Raw genomic sequence first — 19990 nt, 5'->3', positions numbered from 1 at the left:
CTGAATCAGATTTAACGGATCACAGAAATGAGCCGTGACTGAACCAGACTTGATTCAGTGGCGGTAATCGGTGGAGGTGAAGCGGTTTATACAATCTCGATCAGTGAAAAAAACAAAATGCTTGCATTACTCTGCGTGGTTTCAAACGCTTGCAGTCCGGCTCATTAGCTTAAAACATTGCCGCTCTAATGCACATATATAAAGTAGATTAAAGTCATGTAATGTCCAATGGTATTGGCTGGATGTTGCTGAATGAAAGTATTTCTTCCTTGTCTTAGTTTGGTTCGATGTTCTTATTGGATCAGCTACATTTTAATGGTTAGCACTGCATCCTCTCAAGCGTATTTAACTTCACAACAGTGTTGATTGACGCACACGTAACCATTTATATGTGCATTGGTCCGGTAAAGTATCAGGCATGGGTAATTTCTTCCATCAATTTATGGAGGCCTTCATTTAAGTCTGTTACACGCTATGCAAAGGACCAGTGAACACCAGTTAACTGCAATTTAATCGTAGTCAAGCCCAGGTGGGTTGGCTCGTGAAGCGCAGGGTTAGTTCCTCTTCAATCACTTGGCCTGGAATGGTCTGCTTTAGCCGATCAGCCAGTTTTGAAAGCAAATCATATTTCCTTTTTTGTAGACCTTCCGACAATGGAATGTAAGGGCAATCGGCCACTCAGGATGTCGTAGCGTTAAGAATGGTAAAATAGTTCCATATTTACTATGTGAAATTTAAGTTTCAACGTAACGTGAATACATACTGGCAGAATTAAAAATGTCCAGAATATGTACAATCAAGAATAAAAACTTGTTATGCAGGCACGCTTACGCATAACATGACGCAAACAAAATCATTGCTTCAGTTAGAGTTCCGTCAAATTGTGCAATGCCGAATATTATTCGACGTGCTAAGCCGCGGTCTGCGCGAAGAAAAAAAACAGAGATAGAGTCAGACAATTTGACATCAGGTACTGAGCGTGAACAGAGTTTGCATCATGGATGACGCCAGACTCAGGAGTGACATTTTAACGGAGTAATAGCAGTGTTACCGAAGGCGCGTGGGAGGGTCCCCACGTCAAGGATACCGTGCGAGAGTTTTGAGAGCAGGGATGACCACTAGCCACCTTCAGGCATGGGTAATGGATGGGGTGCGGAGATGCTGTTCGGACCCATGGGACTATCCGGCAGACCGCGTACGGTGCATTCATACGTAATCTCAGTAGACTAAGCATGACCCCTCCGTCACATGACACCCTGTATATTGACTACGGAGAAGCCGAAGCGCCTCCGTTGACCAGGGATATCAACAAGCTACCGGCCGGAACAAAGTTGAGCTACCTAACGCAGGTATACTATTTTAGCATTGCACGAGACACGCTGCCGAAGAACGCAGGCACGAATACGAGGGATGAACTGAGGACTTGGAGGCAGCGAAAGCGGTCAGAGGCATTACAAATGGCAACGAAAGATCGGAGGTGGCTGAGAGACAGACGGGGACGCAACAGAGACAGGAGATGGACAGACTGGAACGCAAGATGCACGAGCGTTCAGAGGGGCATCTGGCTGGTACCTCCAGCCCTTTACCCTCAGCGGAAGACCGGTGTCCCTGGTGCTCACGTAATAGTGGACGAGAGCCTTTATAGCAGCCGAAATAGCGGGTGTAGCGACAAAAAGAGGTATTTAGATGTGCATACCCCTACAAATCACGAGCGCGTATGCACGCCACGTTCATGACTCGCCTTGCTCCAGGTGTCGATGGGTGGCATTTGCGAAATATTAACGCAAAACTGACGATTTGGCTGTCTTGAGACAGAGCAACATGCGTTTCGTTGTGTCTGCTGCTGACTGGCCGCACCACGCACGCTGGGTACCCGCTGGTGACTGTATTTGCCCACAACGGCTGGACGGGTCAAATGGGACGCCGCCACAGGAGACACGGCAGTGCGGCGCAACCGCCATCCCAGGGGGCGTCATCACGTGGTCGCGCAACGAAAGGGTCGGCGCGCTACGGGCCCTGGGCGGTCACCGTGCAGAGTATGACATGACACATTTCACTTATCAGCGACCCCCGTATGTCATGAATGGGACTTTTCGAGCACTGAAGCAATGCGGTCGTGTGAATAATCTGGAGCTTATCCCAATTAACTGAAGTTCTGGGTGGCTTGCAAGGTCACGCGACATCCTTCGAGCAGACTACATTGTTTATAGAACTGGGCCTAACATTGCCCTTGGTATATTTCTCCTGTTATGCTTTCCTATGCTCTCCATGGTAATCCTTGTCCTCGTTGTTTAACGGAGAGTGGGAAATCCCTGAGAAGCTTGTGGTCACTGCAAAACACTGTAGCAGGCGCTGGAAAGCGGTAGTTTTCATGAGCAATCCAACAAAGCAAAGCCAAAACCATCCACCAAATTCACATTTGTCATTTGCATAGGGTTTTACAGTTAATTAATGCAATGCAGTTCACAGCCCTGCCCTTCTTAAGACCTAAAACATTCTAGTTTCTGAGCTATACACCCGCAAAGATGCAAAGACTATTTCAAGGAGGCCATTTCAAGGTCACCCAGGCATCCATGACACCATAATAACGTCATTCGAATCCTGTCCTTCAGTTGGCATGCGGCGGTCAAGGCCAAGAGCAAAACAATGGTCGAGTCGTCCATATCTGACGTTTGTGAGCATGACTTTAGGTGTAACATCCGTAAATTATCTCCCCATCAATGTCGTACAAGATAAGATGACGCAATCAATGACGCATTGAGAAAGATATTTAGTAAGCAGGGAAACTGTGTTGTCTAAAACAGCCTTTCAACTTAGTAGTTTACTTATAGCAAAAAGTGTGATTATTTCATCGTATCTGATACTTTCTTCATTATTTTCAAATGAGTAGCATGCTTTTTAACAGCCAACTTAAGATAGACTTTTCGGAACGTGAGTCAACGCGTTGCCTTGGTGGGCAGCTAATGGTGATAACAGCTGTAGAAGTCTGGTAGCACTCTGTTTAAACCAGCCCGAACTCGGGAACTCTGAAACATTGCTGGTTAACCGGAACAGGGATGTTTCGCATCCAGTCAGTACGTGACGCTACGTTTGGGGCACCCGAATCCCGTGTCGCATCCAGAGAGCGGGCCACCCTGTAGTTAACCTGTCACAGACCCGCAACACCGGGATATTCGCTTTCAAACGTAAGGACCTTCCGACCTTGAGGTATTATCAGGAGAGGCGGGATGAATTGCCAGAGAGAGAGAGAGAGAGAGAGAGAGAGAGAGAGAGAGAGAGAGAGAGAGAGAGAGAGAGAGAGAGAGAGAGAGAGAGAGAGAGAGAGAGAGAGAGAGAGAGAGAGAGAGAGAGAGAGAGAGAGAGAGAGAGAGAGAGAGAGAGAGAGAGAGAGAGAGAGAGAGAGAGAGAGAGAGAGAGAGAGAGAGAGAGAGAGAGAGAGAGAGAGAGAGAGAGAGAGAGAGAGAGAGAGAGAGAGAGAGAGAGAGAGAGAGAGAGAGAGAGAGAGAGAGAGAGAGAGAGAGAGAGAGAGAGAGAGAGAGAGAGAGAGAGAGAGAGAGAGAGAGAGAGAGAGAGAGAGAGAGAGAGAGAGAGAGAGAGAGAGAGAGAGAGAGAGAGAGAGAGAGAGAGAGAGAGAGAGAGAGAGAGAGAGAGAGAGAGAGAGAGAGAGAGAGAGAGAGAGAGAGAGAGAGAGAGAGAGAGAGAGAGAGAGAGAGAGAGAGAGAGAGAGAGAGAGAGAGAGAGAGAGAGAGAGAGAGAGAGAGAGAGAGAGAGAGAGAGAGAGAGAGAGAGAGAGAGAGAGAGAGAGAGAGAGAGAGAGAGAGAGAGAGAGAGAGAGAGAGAGAGAGAGAGAGAGAGAGAGAGAGAGAGAGAGAGAGAGAGAGAAGAGAGAGAGAGAGAGAGAGAGAGAGAGAGAGAGAGAAGAGAGAGAGAGAGAGAGAGAGAGAGAGAGAGAGAGAGAGAGAGAGAGAGAGAGAGAGAGAGAGAGGAGAGAGAGAGAGAGAGAGAGAGAGAGAGAGAGAGAGAGAGAGAGAGTGAGAGAGAGAGAGAGAGAGAGAGAGAGAGAGAGAGAGAGAGAGAGAGAATTTTACATAAGATCCGCCATAATATGGCCTCCGGTTTCCACGTCACATACATTTGACACCCAGGTAACAACAAAAGGCATTGCCCACAGTGATAAAAACGGCGCAATATATTCGCCTCGACTGTAGGTAAACGCCTAGCCTTTGCTTTTAGACCAATGGGCTGACAGTGGATGATAGGCGAACATCCGATAGTAGCGAATTCCACATGCGAATCGCTCGGGGGGGGTGGGGGGGGGGGGGGGGGTGGGGGCGAATGACCGGCGCGCGAATTCAGCGCGCGCTCTGGGGAGCTGCCACATACCGCCAGCTGTGGCCCGAGTGCCACGCGAGGACACCGAGGCGCGGCAGACCACCCATCTGCGCAACGCGTCGGGTATGCGGGTGTCCGACAGCATGTTTCGCATCGTCATCATAGTCCGTTCCGTGTTCTTTTCAGGTATCCTAGGCCAACCCGACACGAGCAGTGCGGGCGGAGGGTGATCGTGATTAGTGAGGGTGAGGAAGACGAGGGCGCCAATGATGATGAGCGCTTTTTGAACCTTCCGTGTCTGTGCAGTTGAGAAGCCCCCAACTCCACTCCATCTCCACTCCCAACCCGAGAGTTAATACGTGCCGGGTGGCCGGCTAGATACCCTTCGCTCGGGTGGGGGTGGGGGGTCAATTTGACCCCTAGGATCTCGGGAACTAAGAAAGCTGGAGACACCCATTTGCAGTGTGTGTTGATCTGTACGTGAACTCACTTAGGTCAAAGTTTGAGGTCACTAGGTCATGACCTTCGGGTCAAATAAGGTCAAACAAGGTCAAATTTCAGGTTGGTCGCCGAAGTGCCCCCAGAACTTAGATAACTGTTTCTAAGCAAAAGGTCACAAACTCATTTAAAGTCAGTGACCTTGCTTGACCTTAAGAGGGTCATATTGACAAAAATCATACAAAACCGCCCTGAGTTTTGCATTTGAATAAGGGACAAAGACTGCGCTTGGCAGTATGCTCTTTAAAAATGTCGACCTGGGTCATCCTAGGTCAATGACCTATTATGGCCTCTGAGAAGTCAATTGAAGATGTAATGCCGTTCCTGCTATCAATGATTTAAAATGGGCACCGGAAAATACCCCATACAGCAAGCCCTAGCGCAATGAAACAGGCTGGTTTTGACCTTGATTTGACCTTTATACCTGACCTTAGGCCAACTTAATTTGCTCATTCAATGCTTGTGCTGCCTATAAGGCATCTCAAAGATGTATTGCTTCGTCAAATACTCCGTCGTTGCATCAGACTATACCATTCCATAGAAATTGACTCTGCTGAAACCATGGCCTGACTTTGACTTGCCATAGGTCAGTGACCTTACAAGGTACACATAAATTTATTACATCAAACGATCCGCTATTCAATTATCAACACCTATGCCAAATGTGGCGCGGTTACGCCGCACCGTTCGGAAACCATTCTGGAAAGCCCTTCGGGGGGTCAATTTGACCCCCCCCCCCAGAGCGCGTGCTAACCAGCATTGAAAGTGGGGAAACATCAGCGCCCCTGTTAGCATTCTCCTGGTGTCTGTCGGTACGCGGTGTTTCAGCTGGGCAAGGACAATCAGAACGCCGAAGCAACGGCGCCTGATGGTGGAGATTTGATTTCCCCAGCTGAGGGAATAGTCGATTGTGACACCCAGAATCTTGGTACAATGATTGATTGATTGATTGGTAGTGTGATATAGTGTGATGCGTCGTAGCCAAATTACACAGTCAGTTGTGTGTCGGTGTTATGCCGGGAGACCTGTCAGGAGCATTTTTGTTTAACAAGGACTCATTTTTGGACGGCTCTGACAAAGCCAATTCAGTCTCACTGTCAGGTTTATTTCAGCACGAGTTTTGATATTCGAAATGTTGGCGGGTAGATCGGTACCAAGAAACTGGGTGTCATCGGCGTCGTGATGAGCTTTTCTGTTGGAATATGTTGTGAGTAGTCATTTGCAAAGATAAAGAACGAGCCAGGGAGCCTTGAGTTACGCCGTACGCAGGTACGGCATCACGGATTTTGAGTCGGAGAGGCAGGATTTTCCAGCAGGGGCTCCTGGATAGGGTGGGGCCCTCTCACACGGGGCATTCTGGGCAGTGTTGCCTAACAAGGGGAGGGGCCCCAGAGGTACGTTCTCCCATATCGCGTTGTTGCGTGCATCAAAAGTCATTAAATGGATGTTGGCAATTAAAGATCCAAAATGAGGGTCTTCTTGTTATTGTTGATTGGGGTTTGAAACGCGCCGACTCCTAACGCCATTTTGCTCCCAAGGGTCTTCGCATTAATACATGTGTCTCCTTGAAACGGCGAAAGACCTATCAATCCTAAACAAGCTTCCTGTGCCAGAAAAGAGCCTTCTGATGCATAGAGAGACCTCCTGATTTAGAACAGGATCCTTCCATTTCACAAAGGGGGCCACCAAACCTAGCAAAGGCGGCTGTACAAGAAACTGTTATCCTAAAACAGGAAATTCTGATCCGGAAATGCGTCTACCTAGCGCGCACGCCCGTAGTCAGGTGGGTGCATTAGGTGCCCGCGCATCCCCTGGGATGTGGGATCCCCCGGTCTTGTCCCGTGCAACCCCTGTACTTAGGATTTAGCGGTTTCACGACGATTTGATGGAACCCTTTCTTCAGTTAAGGCATGTAACAATCGTAACGGAAAGACGTTGAAGTAAGCACTTGGCCCATGCCACGTTTGTCACGAATTGCAAACACTATGCCGTTTGTCGTGTTTGCATTTGGAGGGAATGCCTATTTTTGAGGATGACAGAGGTTTCCTTTTCACAATGAAATGTTTTCAAATTACCTTGAGAACCAGGTGATAGTGAGGCGGTTCCATCTAAGGTGGCAGCAACCGAATGTTCTGCGCTGGGCTCGAGCTTTTTTCTTTCTTTTTTTAAATTTATCCCGAATGGTTTGTATGGGTGATCTCGGATTCAAAGTACCTGCTAAGCATAGCTTGTTGCGTGTACCCCGAACCCACCACCCAAGCGTGCCGTCCAGTTTAACAGCTAATTTTGCCTCCGCCCTTTCGCCGGACAGGAATGCGGAGGGTTTTACGTGCCGCACAATGCTGCGACACGGCCGCCTCGGGTCTGGGTTGAGCCTCGTTGGCCAGTTGCCAGCTGGCCTTTCCGTTTCAGTCGGGTCAAACAATGCGTCCACTCTGGGACTCGTACCCAGTGCCGCTGGATTACGAGTCCAGCATCTTTCCCCGAGACCACGGAGGCGGCAAGGCGGCTTTAGGCTGTGACCAAGATTCACAGCTCCCCGGAGATCGATGAGTGGCCTGTGACTCTCGAAGCTTGTCTGTTGTTTTAGCTTGATTTCTGATGAGGATGTCACCTAGCATCTGCAGACACTTCAGCCCAACCGACGCTGCAGCTCGACGGTTATCAGGTCCACGGCCTCGTATTGCTGGCGACAGAGGGAGGTCCAGCCGCCAAACTCCGTGTCACCCACGGCATCTGCGCACTGCCCCAGACGTTTCCGTGGCCTAGTCAGTCTCGGCGCTGCTGCAGGGTCAACATGAGCCTTTCCTTCGGCGACCTTCTGCTGGATTCTGTTGACCAAGTCTGTGGAAGTTTTCTTCTATCGTATGCCTTGCATGATTGTGATGAGTGCTCGCGCATCGAGGAGCACTTCACCACCAGTCTTGGAAGGCCTCTACAGCTGCCTGGTGAAGAGCTTTCATGGTGAGAAAAGCTAGATGCATATGGGCAGTGCAAACATCATGTCAAGCCGCTGCAGCTGATCCAGGATGCCTCTCATCCAGCTGTGTGTATTTGGGTGCACTTATCTGTTCTCATACAGGTCCTCAAGTGTCTCAACGACCGCATCAAGGTTGTCTAAAAAACACCGGAACGCTTGACACCTCATAGCTCACCGTGCTGGACACAGTCAAAAGTTTTCGGAGGGCGGCGTGTTCTATCTCCACTGGCACCGCCATCTCCGTCATCTCCGCTTCGAATGTGCTCCGCGAACATGTTCTTCCTCTTTGCAGTGTTCAGGCATGTCAACACAGTCCTCACCAGATTTACTGCTTCGGCCACCAGTGGCACTTCTTTTGCCTCTTTAAGGTCCAGCGCGTGATTGGAACAGTGCACGAAGATGGAATTACGTTTCTTCTGGGAAAGCCTTGCCAGCACTCCAGAAACCCTGTCAGACATGTTGCTGGCACCATGAACACAACGGCCTCCCAATACGTTCGTGCCACCAAGCAATTTATCCATGGCATCCTTTACAACACTCAACAAAGACGCGGCGCCAGCGTCGGGGCACTCACACAAGTCCATGAAGACTTCATGTGGCTTCATTGAGTCATCCGCGTGCCTGAAGAAGACGGACAGCTGCTTGGTAGCTGAGACGTCAGTGTTGCCGTCCGCGATCAGCGAAAAGAAAGGTGTCGTTTTCAGCTCCTGAAGTAACTCTAGCTGTAGCATCTCCGGCATGATGTCCAGCAGCTCATTTTGAATTTGGTGAGTTATTGCAGCAACAAATGCTTTTGTTGCAACAGGCATATTTGCAACTGATACCTGGTCTGAAAATTGGTTTCTCACAAAATGTTACTTGTTTTCAAATATCGCAATTAAAAGGCATCTCTCTCGAACTAAAGTGGTCCAAAACCGAGGTGCGCTAAATTTCGTAGGGGTGGGCACTTCCATTTTGAGCTAGGCCCCGATGGCTCGAGTCCCCGAGTCATGGATACCCGTGTTTCCGAGAGCAATTTTCAGTCATGTCTTGGTCTTCCGCCCCCCCCCCCCCAAAGATTTTTGCTTTCCCAGGACCAGGGAATTCGGACCGCCACCCCTCCCCGCACTGTTCACAGGATCTTCAGTGATGCCACCAGCCTAAATACAGCACCCGCTCCAACATGTCAATTTGCCATATTCGGCACCGAGCGTGCACGTCAGCTGTGCCAGTTAATGGTCTGAATGACCATATATTGTCCGACACAAAGGCTCACGAATTCCCATTGTCATACTAGACCACAAAAAATATGCGAGAGCATAGGCGTAGGAACGGTTCAAAGAGTGTGGAAGGGGGGAGGGGGGGGGGGCAAGAATAGGGCGTACTTCCGAAACTTGTTCTGGAAAACAAGCCCGATGACCGGGGGGAGGGGTGGTGTGGTGGAGATGGAGGTTGTTATCGCTCTTTATTCAAATGTCATGACTGCGATGCTAGATATGCAGCTAGAGCTATTTCTCGCCGGTGCGTATCTTGCTTATTCGACTCACCAATCCTATGTCATTTAGCAAATAAGGCTATCCAGCTTCCCAAGATTGTTCTTCCCTTTCAGCATTGTCTTTTCTGGGGAGGCGAGATTCCACGAGCGGGTAGGCATTTTGGGTCATTAAGGAAGCATCTGCCTCTACAGGGTGGATAACAAAATACGACATGGGCATAGGCTGGTTAGAATTTTGAAACCGAATCGATGGCTCACAGTGCGTCAGGTATTTCATGCGCCTTCATTTCGCCGGTCGCTTTTCAAGAGATGAGACTTGTCTTAGTATTTTAGGCAAAAACAAATTTGGAAGCCCCAAATGCCTAAAATAAGGTGAAAAGCCATAAACAGGAAATTTTTCTTTCAAAACCAAGGTACAGAATGAAGACCTCTCTGTCAGATATTCCTCATCTGGGCCCTGCTCCCGTCCACCGTTGGCGGCCACTGCCCCGGCCCGGCTGTCTCACGCATGACTGCGAACTGATCGTATGGCTGTTTTGTTGCATATTTCTGGATCAGCACTACGTCTTATTGGGGTCTAAAACATATTTTGGATATCCGTAACTTTTTCGAATTATCTTCCCATACACCACACCACCGAAGAAATAAAAAAGCCTCCGGGAAGCTGCCTGACTTAGGTATAAATTGCCCAAGGGACATCATTTGTCCATCATTCAACGTAGACGGCTTGATCTGCTTTTGTGTGTAGGCAGGGGCGTAACCAGAGGCTTACCAAGGGGGAAAACAGGGTTGACAAGAGCCCCTCTTTTGATGACCCTCCCAAAAAATCTCATTTTTTATCTTGTAACCGGAACAGAAACCAGAAGCTACCGCCAGATAAATTTTGCTTGTATTTTGAAGTCAATAAACTGCAGCAATCAGGCGTTCAACGACCACATGGAATAAGTCACCGGCGCCCTTAATTTACAATGGCTTGGTGGACTTCTCCTAAACCTATAGAATTCAGGACCTTTGTCAGAATTTGTATGTGGGTTCTACAGACATCAAGGATATCGCGAAGGTAGCTTGTAGATCTATGTTTTACCGAAATTTGAAGATGAAAATTTGATTGTAGATGGAGTGGTCAACAATGCTTATTGACATACCCAAGCTCGTCTGTCTGAAAATGCTTAGCATTCAGGCAGAAGCGATTGGTGATACCGTATATGTAAAATGTTGCTTTTTTACCATGCACGCTCGTAAAAACCTTAGTCGCAAAAACCTCGACACTAGACGTTGCAGTCTCTATAGCCCGCGGAGAGTTAGTCCAATGGCTAGCTTTTAGCCGTGGCCCCCAGTGGACGAAAATGCTTACGGTTCTGAAATAATTGTATTTGAACACTTCAATCGATAAGTAGTGCAAGTTATGTAATGTCATTTTGAGCATGTGCACTCGCAAAGCTTAGTAGCAAAAGCCTCAGCGCCTGACGTTACAGTCTCCATAGGCCGCGGAGCGTCGGCGCAGCAGCGAATACTAAGCTGTTGCCAACGGGTGGACAAAAATGACGACGCTTCTGAAATAAGTATCTTTGAACACTTGAGCGCATCAAATCTTACATTAGGAACGCAGTCTGGGCACATATTTTACATGTGCGATTTTAAGGCTGATGATAACGGATTAGCCTTTCAAGCACCGGGAAGTGGTGCTGAAATCTGGTGCTGAAACTGACAGAGCAAAAGTAGAATATCTATTTTTTCGTGTTTCGTTAACTATCTATCTGTCCAGAAGACAGGTTTACACGATGCCCGCCGTCTGGTGCCACTTGCAGTGGCCGACGCCGTTCGGTTTTAAGGAAGCTGCAACCCAAGTCATCGCTGTCCTTGCTCTCGATGTTGCGGGCGGGTATGTTCAAACCCTTTGAGGAAATTTGTTTCAATAACCCATTCCGAAAAATGGGTGTTCTCAGGTGGACATGCGACGACCTTGTTCGTTTTTCTTTTACTTATTTTAACCTTCTATTCAGCAGGAATCAGACCCCACTCTATTGAACTATATCAAGACCCATTATTCCCCCCCCCCCCCCGGGCAATGGGCCCCTTAAGAAGAACACCAGGAGCACATTACCGTTTCCGGTCAAGGGCTATAGGGCCACTCCGTCCCATCGTGAAGTATCTTCTGGCTGTCATTCTGGCGACACGGGGCGGGATCTCCTGGTCGATCCAGAGGTTATTAGGATATATCATATTACAGTGTTCCCCTCCTTGACGCGGGTGACCTTCTGACCCACGCAGTTCGCGCCCGATCAGCAAAGGAACCCTCCTTGGCGCGACAACATCCCTGATCGTCACAGGTAGTCTAAAAATTGTCACATAAACTCCGGTTCGATGTTTTTTCTGTGTACTTTAGTGATATTGAGGACTCCCTGAACGTAAATTGTAGATGATATGGGGTCCCAGATTTGTATTGACATATGTAATCCATGTTCGTCTTGAAATGTTCAAGATTTAGTCAGAACTGATTAATGATAAAAAACCGTGTGATATGGTTTTGAACACGTGCGCTCGTAAGTCATAACAACAGGCTTGACGTGCGTTGCAGTTTCCGTAGGCCGCGCAGCGCTGCCCCTGTGGCTGTGAAACTAAACGATGCCCAATGAGAGGATGGAAAAGATGATGGGGTCTTGAGGAATGTGGTTGGTGAACTAGATGAAGGCATGCATGCTAAATGTAGTGCAAAAGTAACCTGGACACAACGTCAATCCGAAAAGTGGGGGAGGCAGTTAGCACTGCTCCCCCACCTTGAAAAGTGGGCGTCATGGCCCCCCTGCGACGCCACTCAACCTGTTCCTACATCCATGTACGCGAGCTAGTGGGAAGTCAGCATCATACAGCACAATGAGAGGATACGCTCGCACCACAAAGGCAGGGAAAATTGTCAGAATGTGAGGTGAGATAGAAATAAGTCTCAGATTGTTAAATATACCACAACCTGCCACATAAGTCGCTCAAATGCCGCTAAATAAGCAGCTTAACAGAACATGAGGTTTTTGACACCCGAGAAACCATCACCAATATGTTAATATTCATAATCAATGCATAGGATCAGCGCCCCTAATCATGCACGCCTGTCGGTTTGGTGAAGTGGGTTCTGTTGATTTTCATCTACGAGGTAACTTAGTCATTCTACAGCCAGGTCCATAACATTTCCAACACACGATATGAATGTGGTATTCATGCAATGCACTTGTGGCACGTTTCACAAAATAACAGTAATTTAAGAGGTTCCATGTCCACCACAAAATTAGCGCATTGGCTCTTCCTTGGTGTTCTTTCTTTTTCTCGTCTCCTCACAAATAGTACTTAGCTGAGATAAAACAGTTTCGGTAGAATTTGCGTTGCACGACAAAGTTGATGTCTTGTCTTTTGAATCAAATAAATAAATGTCACATTGTTTATGTAATACAACTCTAGCAATATTTTAAAATAATGTTTTATAGCTTTTCATTATGTCGTTTTTTTCTTTAAAGGTTTTTGTTAGATTCTTAAATTGTACTGAGTGCCATTTGGTTCTACCGGTACTGAAACACAACATCTCCAACTTCCTCGCATTTCTCTCGTGCCCCCTGCACGGTGCAAGCCGGACGTAAAAACTTCGTGAAATTTCTTTGGTGCACCGGCATTTTAGTTTGTTTTGTGTGCGTGGATAAGGCGTGCAACATGGCTTCCTGTAATTTAACGCTTGTCCGTCGGCTCAGCACTTCTCCAATTGCCCGGGCAATGATCAAGACACCTATTCAGGTATTTATCATGCTGTTCGCGCTCTTGCCACTTCCGTGTGTGCTTGATTTTTGGGATTTGAGTGCCGGGTGAGCTGTATGTTTTCGTAGTGCCGCGTAGAATCAGCAGATATGATGAATATATCAGCGACATCATAGATAGGTATCTGGGTGTAGCGATGGTTTGGCTACAAAATGTCTTAAACGTGAGAGCAAATTATGCTGAAATTATTGCCTGTCCTATATCAGTAGAGACATACATGCATATTTTGTTACTGTTATTGACCAACTGGTACAGCCATGAGCTTGAATTAAGGTGTCTTGCTCAGGCATGTAACTTGGAAATGTGCTCGACATGGTCAAACTATATACTGTTAGTATATTGTATTCTCTATGCTGTCCTGCTCAGCATGCAAACCCTAATTTCCTTAAATATTGCATAACTATGAGAATGGAATGCACATGCAGCACCACTGGTAGTGCCTCACATCTACTAACTGGGAGCTGTTGCTCTGATGCTGCTCAATGTTTTAAGGCATCATATACACACCCTCCAAATTGGAGGGTGGTTATGCACCAGACTTGTACTCCCTCCAAAACAGATGGCTGGTTGGCATCAGGCTGATGCATTCTCCATAATGGAGCAAGACTGCACATTGGGCATATTGAATGATGCATCCCCAAAAATCTCCAGATTGAACAATTTGCTTACAGAAATGATGAAAAGTTAGAGCTGTGAGTCGATAGAAATAGGCAATATTGGTATGAGATGATCATTTAATTGTCGCTGTCTAATAAAAGCAATTTTCTGTATGTCTACAGTGTAGAAAATTGAATGGGAGGGTGCAGTGACCAGGTGGTTAACTCATCTGGCTGTCAAGTGGTAGGCCTGGCTGATCCCAGTGGCCATAGTGTCCCTGAACAGTGATGTGATTAAGATGGACATCCTTATCCCACAAAATTTGAATGATGATGTAAGCAATGGTCATGTCACACCTGTCTAAAGAAAAAAGCTGAGGCCCATAAAACTGGGCAGTGGTACAGTTTTCTATGTCCTTGAGGATCCCCCCCCCCCTCATCAGTGCTCTTTCAAGAAGAAATTAGACCAAATTTGAGGAGAAACTTACATGTTGCCATAGGTTTTGGGATGCTTTTTTATTTTCACTTTTTTGCTTTTCAAACTTGATTTCAAATTGCCCCCCTGAGGGGGTGAGGTTCTCTATGTCACTTAGGCTCTGCCAATATTGAACAGTCCGCTCAGTGTCTGTCTGGGTCTGGGAGCCCATTTCCCAAGCAGGGACAAGGCCAGGACCCATAAGCGACTTATATTTGTTTGTGCGCCCTGAGTCGCCGAGGGGTCTCTGTGTCTGCCAGGGTGCACAACGCCAAACGGGAAGTCAGGTGTTGACAAGCGCCCCTGAGTCAGTCATGGAGTGTTCATGTGTGCCTGAAGAGGGGCCGTGTGCCTTTCAAGACTGGCTATCAATGGCACGATGGGATGGCTGAATGGCTGTAATGGTTGGAAGGCTGCAGGTCATCCTGGCCCATATGACTATGACCCCAAATGTCAAGCAATATGCCTCTTTCACCAATTGTGGACCTCTGAGACAATATGGGCCCCTACTTCGGCCAGAGACCACTACACTGAATAGTTGACTCTGTGTTATTCTGAGCCCTTGGGCCCCCATTTGTTCTAGCAGTAATGAGGCCAAGGCCTGCAATTTGCATTAGTTGGAGTCCCTACAACAATCAGTGGCCTTTTGAGGGTCAGGCCCCCAGAGTACCCAACAGGGCATCCCATGACAGGAGCCCCGAGTTGGCCAGGGGTGATCCGGGGTCCTCGCGGGCCCTTCACCGATTTTCAGCCAGGGTCCCGTCGGCCAAATAAGGTTCTCTGTGCCAGTAATTGGAACACCTGCGGTTATCAGGGATCTTGTTGCACCAATGAGGGCTCTTGCGCCTGTCCGAGTCAAATGCTCCAGCCAGAGGCCGCCCGAGGGCCTTCCGCGCCAGGGAGGGCACCAATGTAGGATGTAATCTGTGGGGGCCTCCGGGCGAAACCACCATGCGAAGCCAACTGCCTGTTGACAGAATGGCAGCTGGTAGACACCCCGCGCTGGGACGGAATGATCTTTAAGTTATTGAACGGAGCGGTAGTGTGCATGTAGCTTTTCACTAGTTGATTATGACTTACAGCTTAGCGTTACCAGATGAAACAGGTGTGCCTATGTTTATTCAGCTCGCTGGCCTCATTTAGACTTACGGGCAACGTTCACGGGATCTTTAGTATCTCTAGAGTGTGGACTCCTTCGCTTAGGCACAGGAAACTACGCTTCTGTCCGATATGAAAAGCCCAGGTTAGAATTTACCGCGTTTAAGAGTGAAGCAAGGAAGTGTCATGCCGGTCCGATACACTGTAAAGCCGCCCACTGGAGAGTGGCCGTCGTTGGGATTCGCACCCGGGTCTACAGCGCGTGAGACCGGTACACTAACCACCCATCCACCGTGGATCCAGACCCGGTGGACGATAATTTATGATCAGAGAAGAACTGGCTCAGAGTGGGTTGATGGGCTTCGCGATCGTCTCATGCATATAACGCATCGAGCCGAGTTTTCGCACGAGGTTCTACATGTTTGGCCCTGCTTTCCTTTAAGACTGGCAGTCTGCGTACGCTTGGCGCATGCTACCCCTGAAAGCTTTTTGGAGGATGTACTAGCCCCGTGCGTAACTACCCTCCGTTTTGGAGGGTGTATAAGCCCGATGCGTAACCGTCCTCCGTTTTGGAGGGTGTATAAGCCGGATGCGTAACCGTCCTCCGTTTTGGAGGGTGTATAAGCCCGATGCGTAACCGTCCTCCGTTTTGGATGGTGTATAAGCGTGGTGCGTATCCATCTTCCGTTTGGGAGGGTGTATAAGTGTAGCCTTCTTTAAGGCATGTAATGCAAGGCTCAAAAAGCTGTTATTTTTGTTACAAAAGAGACTTGTTGCAGTTGAAGACTTGGCAAAGTCACAAATTGTTATCAACTTATAACTTTTTGTATTTTTAAGGGCAGGTCTATTGTTGGTATGGATTGTTTCTCATTAGACTCAGCTTCCTGAAGATATAATATGACTAAAACATTACTTTATAGCAAATGTTTGTCAGGTTGTTGACTTTGATTCAGTTGGTTGCAGGTTTTGCCTGCATTGCATTGTGGCACTATTTATTTGTTTTTGTTTAATGCCATTTTTGGGAAAGGATTTCATTATGGCAGTGTGAGCACCATGATTTGTTAACTGTTGTGTTTGAGTTTTTCGCATTTTGGGTGAACTCATTATTTGTGAGAAGGATTACTTGGTCACTGAACCTGAAATGACGCCAGCCACCTAAGGCAGTACTGTTTTTGCTGTCACTTATGTGATAACCTTCAACCCCATGTGTCACCCTTCTATCGCATGTAGTTAGGCAGCCTTTACTTCTGCACAGTCAGCTTCACGCCATCATTTCTTGGCAGGTGTATGGCATCGAAGGGCGCTATGCATCTGCTCTGTACTCGGCTGCCAGCAAGTCCAAGTCACTGGACAAGGTGGAAAAGGACCTGATTGAGGTGCAGGACCTCCTGAAGACCGACACCATGTTCCGCAACTTTGTGCTGAACCCCACCCTGCAGAAGGAAGCCAAGCGACAGGCCATGGAGATGGTGGCCACTAAGAAGAAGACAGCGGACTCAACCAAGAACTTGTTGCTGCTGATGGCCGAAAATGGCCGTCTGAACAAGCTGGACAGTGTGGCCACCTCCTTCCGCACGCTGATGGCGGCGCACCGTGGTGAGGTGAGTCCATGCCATGTCAAACCACTGAAACAGCACAGCAGCACAAGCACGAAACTAGAAGTGTGGCAGGCTGGAATCATGAGCATTTTGTTGTGTTTGTAGTGTTCTGTCAGTGGGAACTTTGTATGTTCTTGACTTAAACCCATGGCCAAGGGATTTCCAGTAGCCCGAGTGACCAGTTCTCTGTTGATTTGGTGTGTAGTGGCTAGTAAAGTCCCAAGAGTGCAGTCATTAGTCAAAAACTTACTGGCAGGGGTCACTGCTCTGACACCAGTTTTATGGAGACCTGATGTTATGTAGACCTGAACCACATGCTGCATTATTTCTACTCTAAAGACATACAGAACATGGGTGCTGCATGACAGAATGTGTGCCTCAAAAACATATGCCTGCTATTTCATGGATTGCAAAATGTTGTATATTCTTTACTCATACAGGATATTTCTTCTGGTGCAAAACCCATCTAGTACATGACTGTCACATGACAAAACTCATGCTGCAAAAAATATGTACCCGCCTTGGCTTCCTCAGCAAAGATTTATACAGTATTTACTTACGTGCAACAGCAATTTTACCCCAACATGTAAGTCAGTGCTGCACGACTAAATTTGAAATCCAGCCATCAGCCTGCAGCCCTTAAGCCTCGCCAAAGTCCCGGAGGTAACGAACACATGGGTGCACGGGGACGAATGAAATCAGATTACGGGTGCCCACTCCATGGTGTTGGCACGTCAACCCTGGCGTAATTGTTGTGATGGACAGACCTACGACGGCAATGGCTCGACCTAACATTGCGTCTACTGACAAACGTACGCTGTTGTGCCGCAGTTTGGCAAAATAAGTTTGGGCTCAGCCTGGATGAATGCCAAACCTGCTCCAAAATGTATGAAATAAGGCGTTTGTTCAGAATGTGACACACATTCCTGTCACACATGAGGGTGGGTGGGGTCCCCGACTGAGTTGGGGTTCCCTTCTGACCTGCGAGTTGTTCCCACACTCCTGCTAAGTGTCCACGCATTTTGCACGCTACAGAAAGTATGTAGGGTGATCGGAGATATAGGAGGTGTTCATTATATGTCAAGAATGCACAAGTTCTTGCGGTAAAAGTAATGACAGCCATGCATTTTGTAAGCACGAGTTTTGTCTTGTTGCACTCCTGTTGCATGTGAGTCCTTGCAGTGGAAGTAATGTACATAAGCAAGGACTGTACACGATGTTGCAGAATATGTAATAATGGGTGTAAGTTTTTGAAGCATAGGCTTTGTGGCGAATTACCTATGTCGCGTATAAGTCTGCGCTGCATGAAATGGCGTGCGTGATGTCTGTAAGTCTGGTTTTACAGGTGTGTTGTAATGTCTGTATAGGTATGGGTTTTGTGGTGTGGTACCAGTGTCGCGTATAAGTCTGCAGTAGATGCAGTTTCGTGTGTAATATGTGCATAAGCTCTTGCAGTGTAAGTGATGACAGGTATACATTTTTCCTGTTTAAGCTGTATGGTGGTGTGGTACTAATGTCGTGCATAAGTGTTGACAGCAAAAGCAATGTCGGAACATGCTCCCATCTGTAGGAGTTTTTGTTGCAGTACTTATCTTGTCGAACCACTGTAGGCCTCCCATAACCTACGTCCCTCGCCCTGCTTGCGGTGTCCACATGTCTTGCTTACCTCTTGCCTAGTGTCGTTTCCTCGCCACGGTCCTGGAAGAGCATAGATCTTTGTGCATCCATCATAACGTTTTCCCCGAAGTTATCTGTCTGTTACGATCATGTGGAGTCATCGGCAAATAGCTAACCGCCACTCCTTTTCCGAGATCCGTGTGAGTATGACGTGCACGTCCGAGATCGTGTGTGAGCGGCAACGCTGAAAGGTCGAGGCTGGGATGTCGTTCGTTGAAAAGGAAGGTTTCGTATGTGCACAGCAGGTGGCGCCAGTGGCAGCTTCGTTCATCGCCTGCGCGCAGAAGTGTATCTTCAGGAACCTGCGCCGGTCTCGTGCCGTGGCACCACGGTTTTCGGTGTGCCTAGGGTAGTGCGCAAGTGCATCGTTTAGGTACAATTCCTGGACGAGCGTTCGTGTCAGGTAGTCTGCAGGGCTGTGGTGTGCTCTGAGCGACTGCATGCTGCGGTGCGGCCGCTGAGGTGCCCCGGCCCTGACCCTGACCGCTCCGCAGGTGGTGTGCTCTGAGGTGCCCCGCCCGTGACCCTGACCGCTCCGCAGGTGGCCGCTGAGGTGCCCCGCCCTGACCACTGACCGCTCCGCAGGTGGTGTGCGAGGTGACGACAGCCAAGCCGCTAGACGCCGCCGGCCAAAAGGAAGTGGAGGCCACGCTCAAGGCGTTCCTCAAGAAGGGCGAGGTGCTGAAGTACTCCACCAAGGTGGACCCTGCCATCGTGGGTGGCATGGTGGTCACCGTCGGCGACAAGTATGTGGACATGTCGATCGCCTCGAGGATCAAGAAGTACACGGAGGCCATCTCGACGGCCGTTTGAGCGGCTGCCGGCGGCGAGCTAGACGTTCGGGGTGTATGTGCTGGTTATGTGGAAGTGATATGGCCACTTGGTTTGGTGTGTGCCACAGTTCTAATACAGCTGTCAAAACGGACCGACCAAACTTGTGTTTTTTGTCAGGAAGATGTGGTTCTGACGGATAGAGTGAGCTTCAAAGAATGGAGGTTTGAAACAGAACATTATTAGATATATCGGTGAAAAGAGTGAATAGCTACATTGTTGTCGACGACAGAGCTGAGCAACTTGCCTTAGTGAGGCGCTGGCAGCGTGGGGTGATGTGGGTCATAGCAAACGGAAGTATGATATTCATGGAGATGATACCAGAACATAAGTAAGTGGAACCAGTCGTCTTTAGGGATCCATGCCAATAGATATGGGAATGCACTTGAGGATCCCTCACCGAGGGTACCGCTAGTGTATTTTGGTGCATCTGCGCGCCTGGGGACCAGAGGTACGGAGTTCAATTCCCGTGGCGCCGGCCTTGTGAGAGGCAGGCGGTGCCATATAGTCTCATGATCAGAGTGCGTTGTAATGCCCGGATTACGTCACAATGACCCTCGTCAACGTGTGCACGTGAGTGTTTTTTGTTTTTGCTTCTTTTTTGCAAATCTTGTTATTGACGTCATTTGATTT

At 48.3% G+C, this 19990-nt stretch overlaps 1 protein-coding gene across 1 annotated transcript; it reads left to right on the top strand.

Moving 5' to 3' along the window:
* Positions 1-12852: 12852 nt before the first annotated feature.
* LOC119108712 (ATP synthase subunit O, mitochondrial) lies at positions 12853-19460 on the top strand. Its single transcript, XM_037232341.1, has 3 exons — positions 12853-13061; positions 16535-16852; positions 19112-19460. The coding sequence occupies exons 1-3, from the start codon at positions 12981-12983 to the stop codon at positions 19337-19339; spliced, it is 627 nt and encodes a 208-aa protein (XP_037088236.1). The 5' UTR covers positions 12853-12980; the 3' UTR covers positions 19340-19460.
* The last annotated feature ends 530 nt before the right edge of the window (positions 19461-19990 follow it).

This window comes from Pollicipes pollicipes, unplaced genomic scaffold, assembly GCF_011947565.3.
Source record: "Pollicipes pollicipes isolate AB1234 unplaced genomic scaffold, Ppol_2.1 Scaffold_6686;HRSCAF=7923_pilon_pilon_pilon, whole genome shotgun sequence".
NCBI classification, from domain to species: Eukaryota; Metazoa; Arthropoda; class Thecostraca; order Pollicipedomorpha; family Pollicipedidae; genus Pollicipes; species Pollicipes pollicipes.
The sequence above is the reverse complement of the archived record's forward strand: the minus strand, read 5'-3'. Positions and strand labels throughout refer to the sequence as shown.